This window comes from Hoplias malabaricus, chromosome 2, assembly GCF_029633855.1.
Source record: "Hoplias malabaricus isolate fHopMal1 chromosome 2, fHopMal1.hap1, whole genome shotgun sequence".
Classification (NCBI taxonomy): domain Eukaryota; kingdom Metazoa; phylum Chordata; class Actinopteri; order Characiformes; family Erythrinidae; genus Hoplias; species Hoplias malabaricus.
In genome coordinates, this window is record NC_089801.1 from 65,577,105 (window position 1) to 65,592,364 (window position 15,260).

The following is a 15,260-nucleotide window of genomic DNA, read 5'->3' on the forward strand; positions in this document are numbered from 1 at the left end:
ACGCCGACTACATGAGCATGTGGGGCTTTAACAACTGCATCAGGTCCTGCCGCATGATCCCCATGGTAAGAGCTCAATAGAATTCATTCACTTCATAGGAGTGAAAATGCATCACACCAGCTTTATTTATAGCCTCTGCTCAAACGTACTCTAATGATATTCAGTTCATGGTCAATGTACGTAGGTCCTCACTGAGCTGCACACTTTACTACACAAGGGTAACTTATTCCGTCTTGATCCCCAAAAAAACAGCACAGAGGCTCCTACAGAATGAGGATCTACGAGAGGGAGAACTTCATGGGCCAGATGATGGAGATGTCCGATGACTGTGACTCCTTCATGGATCGCTACCACTGGTCCAACGGCTGCATGTCCTGCCACGTGTTTGATGGCCACTGGCTGATGTACGAGCATCCTCAGTACAGGGGCAAGATGTGGTACTTCAGCCCTGGAGAATACAGGAACTTCAGGGACTGGGGTGGCATGAGGTTCATGAGCATGAGGCGCATCATGGACTCTTGGTATTAAACCAAGCTGAAAATATAGCTGTTTTTAAATAAATAAACAATTTTTTAAAAACCGTCTGTGATTTAATATACAAACAAACACATGCACACTTGTGTCTGTGAGTTGTGGGGACACTGTATAGACTTGTATTTGTTTTGTGGAGTCTTACCATTAACTTATCCGTAAGAACTACCAGCTTAACCCTAAACGAACCTAAATCCAACTTTAACACATGACTTTGCCTTAAAATGTGATGATTTACATTGTGGCGGTCCTCACAAGGACGACAGGTCCCCACAATGTGATATATTCCTGGTAGAAACATACATACACTAAGACATTCTGTGAAAACAAACTCTGTAAACGTAAAACCCATTCAGTGAACTCAATAGGGACTGAACTCTGTAAGAGATGCTGACACGGGTGTTCAAGCGCACAGCTGTTTACATTGTCCAATAGAAAGCACTCACAAATAAAATAGGACACTCTGAAGCTGCTGCACATGACCCTGATTTCATCCTGCCCAAAACAATGCTTGGGCTTGAGGGTTACACAGCTCCACTGGACTGGACAGTGGGGCAACGGACCTTGTTCCCTGGAGCGTTGGAGCTTCATTCAGTAATTTGTGAGGAACTGGAGCTTCGTTTGTGATCCAGAACTAATCATCAGTACCCAAACAATGCTCTTGCGTTTGAATGCAATCAAATTGTTACACCAATGACACCACATTGGTGTTATACCACAAAAATGTTGGTTCAGACATGTACACATTCTGAGATTAATTTTAAAAGTCTTTTTACACGGACTTCCACTGAAAGTTAAGATGTTTTGTCCTTCTCCTGTAAAGTTACTAATTTGGAGATACATGGTTTTTTTTGAAGAAGAGTTGGATGCACAGGATTACACAAGCCAGTCAACTCATCCCTAAATGTAGGCCTACTTTTCAGAGTGAAAAATGAGGGGGTGGGGGCAAGACCCCATGTGTCCAACAGAACCACATGATACACACTAGAGGACACAGCTGACACTCGCTCAGACCCAGGAGACAACTTACTCCTATTAGTGGCAGCTGACCATCAAAATAACACGTTGTGTGTGTCTCTAGCCCACGGTTCGCTTACTACACACTTCCTCCATCTTCCGCCTTTTAGTATCACCTATGATTTCCAGAGGCATTTATTGTAGAACTACAAAGTGCTCTGGTGAGGACACTGAAGCTGAAAAGATGGACAATGAGCCTCAAAAACAAGGAGATTAGTTGTAATGTTATGGCTGAGTGTGTATATTTGTATTTATACATACATACAAAACTCATAAACCACATAACTAAGGGTTTTTGTATGCTGTGTATAGGTCTTACGGCTCCCTGTAGTTTAAGAATCTGCTTGTGGTGAAGTATTAGAGCACTCTTTCGCATACATCGCTACTACTACCTGTCTGTCTCACACACGGAGTAATGTCTTTCTCAGCTGTAGACGTCTCTTATTCCTTTCTCTGTGGGACACAGGGAATGACAGGTATGGAAAATCAGCCTCATCCTCTACTAACAGGGAAAACTAAATGCTGACAGTGGTTTCACACACACATTTTTTACCCCTTAAATTAGAGTAAAGACTTATTACTCAGTCCCGTCATGAATCTTAAAACACATATTTAAAGTGGACATACTCTTTTCCACTAGTGAATACAGTTCTGGCTTTAATTAAATATCTGCAGCCTGCTTTGCTCAAAAGGATCAAACACCACAGAAGCATTCTCTCGTGTTTGTCTGTTTCAGTGACAGTCCCTTTAACTGAAAATGAGCCACACGTCAGTTCAGCACGAATGCCCAGGAGTGAGGAGCAGAAGTTATGGTTTTTGGCTCAGTTCTGTTTCTTCTCCATTCTCGGTTTCTCAGTGACAAACATTTCTCCATTTTAAAGACCGATACGTTCCTAGAAAGAGGACAATACGTGACAAAATTGATCAGATTTCTGACGTAAACCAAAAGTGAATTTCTCCAAAGAAAGTTGGGAGGCAGTTTGAGAAAAGAACAGATCTAAGAAGATGTTTGCTGATAAGACGTGGTATACAGGGGGTCCTCGACTTACGACGTTGATCCGTTCCTACGTCGCGTCGTAAACAGATTTCGGTGTAAGTCGGAACATACGTACATACTGTACGTAAATAACATACTGTAAGCACTTATCCTATCCTAACACCTATCCTCCTCGGTACCGAGCCGCGTAACCGTGTATTCTTCCGCCGCGCACACCACACACGAAGTTCGCGTTACGACGTTTACGACGCAAAACCACTTAAGTTGAAACAAGGCTTTATACAGTAAATTGGAGATGTGTCGTAACCACGAAACATCGCAACTCGGGACTGACGTAACCAGAGGACCTCCTGTACATTTCTTTGCAATAAAGACCAATAGAGTAAAATCATGTCTCAATCGCTATTCAGGTGTGAACTCTGAATGCTGACCATTCAACAAATAAAGGGCATTAAAAAATATCTTTTATTACAGAATGAACTGCAGGAAACTTCTGCAGTGTCAATCAGAACAACTCATTTTATCCCATGCTTTCTGACTAGATTTCACAGTGTGTTTTATTTCACAGTGTGTGGGTTGGTGGGATTCAGATCCCCAAATGAATGCGCTAATGCTCCGAACAAATGCTTTGTTTCATAACATGTCCACTTTAAGATCTGTGAAATATTCATGAACTGTTCAGCTGTGGCTATTGGTTATTGATAAACTACTACGAGTGAATGTGTTACTACTATAAAACTAGACTGTACATTATTTATAAGAGACAGTGTGGACTCAGTGTGTTTACATCAGAGGCCCTACTGCAATAAGTCTATCAGAGGATACTCCGCCACACTCAATAACAATAACACTCCGCACGTCTGTATTTATTGGTGAGATTGAGACGGGGCGATTACAAAGGGGCGCTCCAGCTCCTGAAGGCTCTACTGTTTCTGACCACAGTGCTGGACCTACACTTTGGAACATACACATGCAGCCATTCCTTGCCAAAAATTTTTTTTAAGTGAAAGAACACCTCCTCCTCCCAGTTCTCTCTTTCTATCTCTCCCTCCCTGTCTTTGTCTCATTCTTCATCCCTCCCTACCTGTCCGGGACCCTGCTGGTTCACAGCTTGCACTCAGAAAAGTTAAATGAATAGCAAATGTGCTTTCTGACTCTTATTTCTCTTTGGCCTTCACATTAAGGACACATGGAACATTTTCTTGGCAGGAAAAGTGTTTTTTTTCCCCTCATTTTTTTTTATTCTTTCTGATTTTTTAAAGGTGTTCTGTCCTGGATTTTTTAGATGTAAAAATATCTAGCTAACGATAAAGAGAGGATCATCAATAACTCTTTAGGAGGTGTATGTGTGTGTGTGTGTCAGTGAGAATATGCTTGCATTAGCAAACGTCTGAGCTGTGAGGTACTTGTCATCTTTTTTTTTTTATTTTTTTTTTATTTATTTCTGAAAGAGCCCAGCACTTGACTGCACGGCCCTAATGCAGTTTGATGGAATAGGAATGAGATCACAGCTGGTTCTGGAAGATGATTGGCTGAGCCACATTCGCATAAAGAACTCAATAAACACTCACTTATCAGCACACTTCAACTGTTCTCTGTTAATGCTCCAAAATTAAAACATAAATGTTACTTAAATCCTGAGGTGTGGTTTTGAAAGGTCAGGCAACCCAGCTTGTTACAAACAGGGCTAGTGCCTATAAGAGCCTTCATTAGTACATTCACCGCCAGTTACCGTTCTTGATCGGGGCGCAGGGCAGGAACACACCCTGGACAGAGTGCCACACACACACTTCGCACAGATAATCCACACACCTACATGTGTGTTTGGACTGTGGGAGGAAAGCCACCCCGACACAGAGAGAACACACCTCACAGACAGTGGGCGCAGGAGAGGATCTCTCACTGTAATATACACATAACTATGTTGCCAATGCAGTTATCTGTCAGCACTCTTAATATTACTCCTATTAATACTGTTATTAATTCACGACTGAAAACCTTTTATGAAATGACTGAGATACGATTTAAAAGCTTGTAATAAAGTATACCAATGACCCAGGTTAAAATGGATAGGGATATACGGGGATAATTTCCTCACACTTACTCACAGTAACCCTTACAGAACATGAATGAAAAAGTTGTTAAATAAACTGCGTACTGTGTGAGAGAATTATGAATTAAATGAATCATATTATTCACATTATAAAGGATAGGACTTGAGGGGTAGGGTTGTGTGTGTGTGTGTTTTCAGTGTGTTTTCGGTGTGGATTTGTGTTGGCAGTGCTTCAGCATTCCACATTCCAGTGTGATATTCTGCACTGTGACCTCAAAAAACCCACAGACACACACAGACTCACAAGACTCCTCTCTCCCTCGCTCTTCCCTAGGTCCCTAGGTCTTTCTCCCCGTCCCTTTCCTGCTCACACTCTGCTCTAACCCTCTTTTTCACTTTCTTTACCTCAAATTCCCTGTCTTCCTTTCAGTTATTCTCCCTCACCCATTCACTCCTCTCCCTTTCTGCTTTTCCCTCCATCTTCAAGCCATAACTTGTCAATACAGAGCCCTGCTGATGTACGTTCGGCCTATTTCCTCATAACGCTGCTTGAGCAAACTCACATTAAGGCTCAGCTGAATTCAATTCAAATAAATTCAATTGCAGGCAGTTAAGCCCAAAATACCATAACACTGGCAGGGGATGCATGCACTCGGGGGCTGCGTGCTTGGCTTGAACCCAGTCCAAAAAGCTGTAGGCTGTTACTTTCACTAATAACATGATGTGGTTCACAAAAACCTAGTATATATCCTTTCAAGACTTATAGCATTCTGAAGGGGACACATTCTAGAAAATAGCAGTTTAAACACACACACACACAAAGTGTTTTTTGTGTGTGTGTAAAATGATAGACTCTTACATCTTTGCAACTTATAAAACTCAAAAATCACCTTCTTGTATTCTATGTTCATTTTCATGGAAAACAAAAGAGAAAAACAATAAAATTTAGCAAATACAAAGTCTCATAAGACAATAGCAAACAAGAAAATCAGTGTTTATTTATCACTCCTTTTAATCACTCATTCTCAACAGAAGGCAACAAATCGACAGACGATAAGACATTCTCTATGAGAGCAGGCAATCTCTAGCGGAGATCTGGCAGCAGGCGGGAAGTGGCACAGCAACAAACCGAGTTGAGATTTTCTCTATCTATTGCTAATGATTTAAGATGTGGAGATGAGACAAATACAAAACTCCAATTCCTCTGACCAATCACAGACAAGCACCCTCTGTAGTTCCTACACCATACACACCCCCTAGTGACATTCCAAATGGACCTAAACACAACCACAAGCGACAGCTGTGGGGCGTCATGAGCGACTGAGCGTAGGGAAATACAGCATTTACACGACGCACCACAACGTATCCCACTCCTTTTCCATGGGAAGCGTTTATTTCATCGGATGCGGACGCGCTGTGCATTATGTGTCCGGAGTGCGGCAAAAAGTTGAGCCGAGACGAACTTCATGCAAATTAACCTAGCCAACGCGATTCGTCTATCCAATCAGAAGATAGCTGGTGTTTGCCTTATAGGTGCAAACACCCACACACATTTAACTGGACGACGCAGGGAACACGTCTGTTTACACCCACATGCGGCCAGTTGGAGAGGTCAGATTCGTTCACCTCCATCAGCGCATCGGAGCAGTGTAAAAGCAGCGTAAGACTCTTCTGTAAATTGCCACACTCTAATAGCAGCGAGGACTGAAAACCTTCACACAGCTTTGAAAGGGATGAATGTGTATTTGTGACATCACAAAAGCAGTTGACAATGTTTACAGTTTTACAGTTTACATCGAAAAAGAAAATCCAAAGTTCCCATCACACGGGCCCTTTAAGGTGGTTACTGTCCTAAATGAAACCACACCTACCGTGAACCGAGGTTACCTTAGATGATCCAAGTATGTGCACATGCACAAACACACACAAAAACACACACACGCACACACACACCTCCAGGCACTGCAATAAAAGTATTTAGCAACTCTAAGTTCCACAGCACCACACCTGTGTGGCGAGAAGACGCAAAGAGAGCATGTGTATCTGAGTGCTTTCTGAGGTTTTTAAAACACATTTACACTCTTTTGTTCTGGATTAAGAGCTTCAACCATGGACCTGGTGATGAGATCTGGGATTAAACAGACACACACACACACACACCCACACACACCACCTGTTATTATAAGCCCCGCAATTAGAGCTACGTTTTCTAATCAATGACACTCTAAAGCTCACACTAACACTCACTCTGTCATCCTGTCCGTTTAGCCACATATAGCTGCTATCTGCCTGGTCTTAAGACATATATTACACAACATAGATCTGCACAGAGGGAAGCACATTAATCGCGTTCAATGGCAGCTTTACAAACACACTCACAACAGGACATGCATAAGAACGGTTTCAAGTGGGATGAAAGAATGAAAGAACATCTTTATATACACACACACACACACACACACATTATATATATATATAATCACTGATATCACTGTTTGGTCGCTAAAAACACTAGTACCAAAATGTTTTGATATCAGCTGGGGATGCGAACACTAAACCCTGGTGAGTACTGAGCTGTGGAGCAGTGGAGCTGTGTTCTCTGAAGCGACAGCCACACAGAGTTATCACTGGTTTGAAATTGTAAATGCTGGAAGCAGTTTGTAAGCTGCTTTTCCCAGAGGACCACTGAAGATCTGAGGAACTATCCAATCAGTTTAACTCTCAACACGGCAACATACAACAACAACAATAAGAAAAACAACAATACTAACTGGTTACTGCTCTGTTGTAAATCAGGCTCACAGTATAATCTGCCGGACCGGTGGGGCACTCCGGCAGCAGCTTTTACCAAACAACAAGCCAAGTAGCATGCCCACTTCCTCTCCTACTGTGGCATGCTGGGAAAACCTGTGCCACTTCGCAGAGGCGTTCAGGAGTGTGTGTGTGTGCGTGGCAGCAAGGATTTATAAGACTGCTAAAGCCTGTCTTGTGTAGCGCAAACCCAACACAAACCCAAATAGCATTTGTATGGCTTCAGAGACTGGGCCGTAATAATTGTGTGTGAGAGTGTGCTTAAAAACCAAATACTTTCCCAATAAACAAATATCTGAACAGACAAATATTTTGGTCCAGCACTTACACCTGTGTAATTATGACCCGTTTCATGGCAGTAAAGGTTTTCGAATGCAGAATCTACCTAATTTAATATGTTATTAATAAGTCACATTCATGGTATTTGCTGATTTACTGTTTAAAAGGGTGTAATCCCCCTTTGCCGCCGGCAATTAGATTTAAATTCAATTAGAGACTGTACATCTTAGTTTTATTTTTAAAAAAATGACACAAAGAAAATGTGTAAAGGACGCTCCTTTGCTCAAAACCTGGCTCTATACACAGCAAGAAATGTACGAATCTCACAACAATCTTCTCTTCTGCTTTTAAACACAAACACGGTCTGGAAATCCCGACCTCTTTAGTCTCTGTTTGTTTCACTGATGTGTGATTAATAGTTCTCATAATGACAGTACGCTGATATCACCAGAAATAAAGGCTAAAGTAACCGATTCAGTCTCAGCGTTCTGTAAACCACAGTGCCCATGAGGATATGTCTGTCCCTACCCCACATTTACATGAGAAACTAAGAAAAGTTAAAATAAACACAGGTCAAATGTTGAGAAATGGTAGGGCCTGGAGGTCCAAGGCCTTCTGTAGCCAGAGGAGCGTCAGGGATTTGAGGTTTGGGTTTGTTTAGGTGATGAACGCAAGCCAAAGAATTAAAGAAACACAAATAAACCAAGACATTCAGAAGGGTTCCATGTGTGTGTACCTATATATATATATATATATATATATATATGGTGTGTGTGTGTGTGTGTGTGTGTGTGTGTGTGTGCTTAAGAATCAGTCAGTCGGTTAGATCAAACCCAACACAAATACTAGCCAGACACTGAGCAGGAAAAGAAATCATGTTCATGTTCTTTCCACAAACAGACGGACAGACACACACACAAACTCAGAGAGAGAGAGAGAGAGAGAGAGAGAGAGAGAGAGAGAGAGAGAGAGAGAGAGAGAGAGAGAGAGAGAGAGAGAGAGAGAGAGAGAGAGAAGAGAAACACAAGGATTGAGAGAAAAGGAGAGAAGCAGACGTGGAGAGGAGAGAGTGACAAAGAGAGACAGAGAGACAGTGAACATGATGGAGAGAATAGAGGTGAAGTCAGGGCCACTAGCCGGATATGACTGCATGTGTTATATTTGTAACACTAAAGTGGAGTACAACAACTTTCACTGTCACTGCTGTGGGCCTCCAGTACAGTCTCTCCCTCGCCAACACACGCACACACACACACACACACACACAGACACACACACACACACGGTAATATGTTCTCCATGCCAAGGCAAAGACTGGGGCTAAAATGTCTGTGTATATTATAAGCCTTAAACATGACCTGCACCAGATGTGGCCTGTGTAAGAGTGCATGTGTGTATGTGCGCACATGTTTCATTAATATGTGTGTGTGTGTGTGTGTGTGTGTGAGTGTGAGTGTGTGGGGGTGTGTTTAAACTAGTAAAAAATATTTACATTATGCATTAATCTGCATTAATATTAACAAAATTACAGAAGACCTGACCGCACTTGCTCTCCTCCAGCTCTGATGCTGAAATCTTCCTGCAGACACCAGTCGGTTATTTCCTGATTTAAAAGCTGTTTTCAACTTGAGAGACTTGAGGTTTTTCCAGTTTTTAGCTGCGGACGCTCTCTAAACCTGCGCTAATGACAAGTGTGAAGGTAAACGTCATGTGTGCAGTAGAGATCACAGTGAGGGATTTTAAAGTCGCTGCTCGTCCCCAGTTTAAAGTCATTCCAATACGAACAGTCAAGACTATTTCATCAAATGAACATATTCTGGATCATAATATTAAAAAATGCTGTGGTCAATATTAAAGAACTGTGATCACTGTTCACAGAAATGAAGCTACAAACGACATGTTTGATGAGTACAGCTTTCAGAAATGAGTAAAAAGACTTGAGACCCTTCGCACATCTGCACCCGCTGGACATCACCGATTTCTCACACTGCTCTGGTTTGGTTTTGTTCCACTCTTCTTCCAGTCTCTTCCACAGCTCAGTAACTACACTGCCTCCTGAGCCATAACTTTTACTGCTGATGATTTTCCAGAGATTCATTCCTTCATTTCTCCCTTAACAGCTTCAAAGCAGTGCTTGTACCTGTTTTGCAGAGTGACTAGGGGCACTGTCTCGCATTAAAACCGCTGGCTGATTGGGAGATGCTCCCAGTGGTCTCTAGAGAGAGTCTGGTACCTTTCACCACTCAGCGTGGCCAAGAACCGCCTACTACTTCAGGAAAAGGAATATGACTGCCACGCATTGTAAGGAAGTGCAAGGAAGCAGACAGCCAATCAGAATGCATCTGGCAGAATCCTGACAGTGAGGCCAACTTAACGCACTGAAAGTATCAGACTCTCTGTCCACTTGTGGGTGGAGCGTCTATGGCAGCGGCTATGGTCCCAGGGAAGTAACTACATGTTGCTGAGGGAGATTCTGATAATAACTTTGCCGCAGCTTGTACAAGAGACCCAACACCATCCAAAACAAGACACTTCCTTCTCCACACAGTATAGTGCACAGTGTAGGTGACAAGGTAACCGTTTCTGCACTAAAATACACTCTTAAATAGAAAGCTGCTACAAAGGTTTTTGATAGATGCCATAAAGGAACCACCTTTGTTTCCATAAGGAACCATTCATTCATTCATTATCTGTAAGCGTTTATCCAGTTCAGGGTCGCGGTGGGTCCAGAGCCTACTTGGAATCATTGGGCACAAGGTGGGAATACACCCTGGAGGGGGCGCCAGTCCTTCACAAGGCAACACAGACACACACACACACACACACACACATTCACTCACACCTACGGACACTTTTGAGTCGCCAATCCACCTACTAGCGTGTGTTTTTGGACTGTGGGAGGAAACCGGAGCACCCGGAGGAAACCCACGCAGACACAGGGAGAACACACCTGCAGACTCCTCACAGACAGTCACCCAGAGCAGGAATCGAACCCACAACCTCCTGCTGCGCCACCGTGCCGCCCCATAAGGAACCAATTTTTTTTTTTTTAAAATATGTTTAAATCGAGTGATGGCTCTTTAAACCTTTAAATGGCTCTTTATGGAACCGAAAAAGGGTTCTTCTACGGCACTGCTCAAAGAAACTTTAGTAGTACCTTTATGTGTAAATAATAAAACCAAACATGTTTAAAATAAGCTTGACATCCCTGTTTATAACATTTGTGCACTGAGTGTAATATTGTTAGGTTAGTAATCTGTGAAGTACACTATGTAGAGAGTACTTTAATATTTGGGACAGCGTAATGAAGCTCCTCCCTCTCCATTTCCTATTGGACTGTGGGCCAATGTCCATCATTACAGTACTCCAACCTCGACTGTGGATTTTTTGGTATACCCCACTTTAACCCTTGTAACTCTGCTCTACACTACATACCCAAACACCAGGTAGAATTAGTATTACGTGCGCGATTGGGACGCAGCTAATGTTCTCCATCTGAACCAACAAAAGTAAACTTGTGAACACTAAAGCGAACTTTGGACCAGTTCTTCATCCACACAACATGCTCCTCATGCTTCTGCTTCAACTCCACTGGGATTAATCGAGTTATCTATCCTTTTAAAGGGAATGCTGTACAGAGCAACAGCAAACATCTTACAACACAGGCCTAGTTCTCTAGTCTCAATGGTCCATTCTGCACCGACAACACACCGGCCCGATTTAAAAATGTAAATATTGTGCAGGGAAATAAGATCTGTTTGGAGGATGATCAAATCACTACAGTCGGATGTTAATGCCAAGTAAACAGGGTCTGAATGTACTGCTGGCGAGAATGACAGGGTTAAAAAGAGAGAGGTCAATTATGTGTTACCAATCCAGTGCATGTGGCTGAATATTAATTTCACACGAATCTGTAGCTCAAAATAACAGTATTTTCTATACAGTACAGGATACAGTCGCACCCCCCACCCCCTCCCTCTCTCCCTGGTGTAGGAGTGAAATCTGGGCATGAAGCCATGCTGCATAGATCTCAGTGCAGCACTAAAACCCTTCCCCACTCACTCCCCAATCTCTTCCTTCATAAACTCCCGCCTTCTCTCCCTAAACCATTTTTCTTTCTTTTTTCTTTTTCTCTCCCTCTCTTCCACTATCTCACTGTAAACACTGCTCTCACTTTATCACTCTCTAAACCTAAACCATCCCTCTCTCCCCTTTCTGTAAACATTCGTTTCGTTAATCTCCCTCTAAACACACTTTCTTTTTTACCTTTCTTTCTCTCTCTGTAAACATTCTTTCTTTCTTTCTCTCTCTCTGTAAACATTCTTTTCTTTCTCTGTAAACACTATCTTCACATCTCTGTAAACGTTATCTTTCTCTTCTCTTATTGTAAATATTCTATTTCTCAATTTCTCTCTCTTTCTCTGCAAATACACTTTCTATCACTTTTTCCCTGTAAACATTTTCCTGCTAACATTCTCTAGCTCTTCATTTCTCTGTAATGATTCTTTTTCTTTCTCTCTCTGTAAATATTCCATTTCTTCATTTCTCTGTAAACCATCTCTTTATCTCTCTCTAAGTAGACATCCTTTTTAATGTCTCTCTCTCTCTCTCTCTCTCTCTCTCTCTCTCTCTCTCTCTCTCTCTCTCAACATCTCTATTTCTTCATTTGTCTGTAAATATTCTGTTTCTTTATCTCTGTAAAACCATTACTCTCTCCCTCATTCCCTTTCCCTGTCTCTCTGTATTAACCCCCCAACGCTCTGTCCTCTAATGTAAAACAATTTAGGTCCCAACACCTTTTCCAGGACACGGTATCCATGTCTAAAACTGAGTTTCACCATCTCCATGGTGACGGACACTGCCCATTCCTAGCACACTGGATACAGTCCCAGCAACGTTTACTGGGAGACCCGTCGGTTGCCATGGCACCAGCCTAAATCAAAGACAATGGCTGACGAGGAATGGGGTTGCGGGGGCGGAGATGCTCAGTGTCAGCTGCCCTGTGTTTTTTAGGGAATGGTCCTCACCACCAACTAATTTCCCATTGTAAAGTTCTACAAAAAAAAAAAAAAAAAAAACTATTCCCCAAATCGCTGAAACCATCTTTTCACCTCTGTCACTATTTTGATGTTTAAAGTAACAATGGGCCAATTTTGATCCCTGTTTTTTCACCACAGGCTGAATATTCACCACTTTAAAAAGTAAATCTATCACTTATTTCTCTTTGTGTTTATATTTTGGTCAAATTTACAGCACAGCGATTTGAAATGTGTCCCCTACAGAAACCTAAAAATATACAAATAAGATAAATATAGAAGTATGGTAATAAAAAGGTAACCTTTAGTTCATGCAATTATTATCACTATTATTATTGTTGTTATTATTTTAGTTTATTATTATTATTAATATTATGTTTGTTGACATGCGTTAGGTGGAGGCAAGGATGAAACAATCTAAGCTGTTGAGTGCAGTGCTAATGCATTGTGGCTCCTGATGTAGCATTATGCTAACTGTAATAGACAGGTATCCGTTGTTCTTTGCTTTGCTTAACCTCAGTCAAGGAGAACGTTATACAGTGCCCTCTGGTGGAGGAACTGTTCAGACATGTCTTTTGTTTTGGTTCAGTCATTTGATGTAATGGAGAACGAGTAACCACAGAAATGTCCTAATTTACTAATAGATTTTTATACATTCTCAGTTCATCAATTACTTGAATCGATGAGTCCATCCCTAATCGAAATATATCCCGTTATTTTTAAATTTAATTTCCTACTCTTTTACTGTTCCTTGTGTGAAAACGTACACACTTTTTAGGGGGAAAATGTCTGAAATAATAAAAATGTATATTTTGAGCGAACTCCTAACATGGCCTCAGAACTATGACGACTACTTTTAATCACAAAACATAGTGGTTTTTACACAATAATATAAAGAAGAGTGAACTCTGTTAAAAGAATACGAAGAGTGAGGAGTCTGTGTATGAAGGAGTCTCTGAAAGCGCTCCGCTCTGTGGTGGATGGATTGGTGATAAAGCAGTGGCGTCCGTAAACAAGAGGAAAAGCTGTTGAAGTTCATTCATCTGTCCTTGATCCAAATCATTTACAGAATTTACACTCAGTGAAAGCGTGATAGGAGGAATTAGCAGCTAGTTTGCACCCAAGTCCCACTGGCAAACTGGTGCGTATGCGCATGTGTGTGCGCACACGTACACACACACACACACACACACACACACACACACACACACACACACACACATGCACACACTTTCTCTCTCTCTTTGATAAACTGGCACTATCGTCTGGACTCAAAATCACTGACCAGGAATGCCATCCTGTGCAGTCATGGCAACCAGGGGCCTGGACCTGGACACCAGATGAAATGTCAGGTGCCAGAAAATTGTGCACACACACACACACACACACACACGATGAATCAAAATGAAAATTCTTGGCCAAAGCCAAACCAGAAACTGCAGAACACATATCTGAAAGTCTACAAAGCTGACAATAAATAAAGATCATGAAATAAAATTCCAAAACAGCTGGCCACAAAATCCAAGTTTGTAAACAACGGTTGGTCATCCACACTTCATTCCGTTTAATATTGAAACCTTTGTCATTTGTTTCTGTTATTTCAGGACGTTTGGCTGCACTTTGAACGTGCCGTATGTAACTGCCTTTTACAACCTAAACTTTGCTGAGGCTGCACACACACAACTGCTGTCTTTGGAGGTTATACATAAGGAGCTTTTCTTGCACGTACACAAAAACTCACACACATACACTTGCAGGTTTAGGTACACACACACACACACACGGATTTGAATTTCTTACACACAGTGACTACCTTCTTTCACTCGATGTATTTATCCATGAAAACAAACGACAAGCTCTCCCCTTCTCCCTGCACTGACACACAGCGAAGAGGGCTATGTATTTTTCGTCTTACTTTGTTTTAAAAAATTGGAAGGATGCTCCTGCTGTCGCCACAAACAAAGCCCTGTGAAGCTGTGACTTTTAATATGGCACGATGTGAGGAGCATTTTATACACATTTATTCCTGTGTGTGTGTAAGTATCTACGTTTAACTCACACACATTTATATAAACGCAAATATAGGTTTATCCCATCATTCTGACCTTCATCTTCAGAAATTAAAAAATCTGCTCATCCTGTTTAAAAATATAGGAAAACATCTAAAGTCCTTAATGAAGTCTGGATTCTCTTTGCAGTATGTGATGTGTGGCGGTCAGCACAGGTTGCATTTAGTTTACCTATAAATTCCCTACACAATTATGCATTAAAATCTGAAGAAAAACAAACAAACAAAAAAAACCACACACACATACTTCTGCTCCTCCAACACTCTATCTCTCTCTCGCATGTCTCATCCCTTGTTTTTTCCCCTCCTCCCCCACCTCATCCTTCTCGTCTTCCTTGTGTTTTTCACACAGAGCCTAGTGGCCTACATCCGTGTCCAAACCCTTTTCCCAGCCCATTTCTTCACACGGACGCCAGCCAGTGCTGATCCTCTCTCCGCCTTTCTGTTGTTCCTGTTCTCGTCTCATCT

At 41.8% G+C, this 15,260-nt stretch overlaps 2 protein-coding genes across 13 annotated transcripts in view; one reads left to right on the forward strand and one right to left on the reverse strand.

Moving 5' to 3' along the window:
• LOC136686867 (gamma-crystallin M2-like) overlaps positions 1-528 on the forward strand; it is a 934-nt gene extending 406 nt beyond the window's left edge. For both annotated transcript variants that reach the window (XM_066660916.1, XM_066660914.1), the window contains exons 2-3: positions 1-65; positions 253-528. The exon at positions 1-65 is cut by the window's left edge and continues 178 nt beyond it. In XM_066660916.1, the coding sequence (XP_066517013.1) occupies positions 1-65; positions 253-528 (341 nt within the window). The remainder of the gene's footprint in view (positions 66-252) is intronic.
• LOC136686865 (nuclear factor 1 X-type-like) overlaps positions 1-15,260 on the reverse strand; it is a 125,008-nt gene that overhangs the window by 48,336 nt on the left and 61,412 nt on the right. The window lies entirely within an intron of this gene.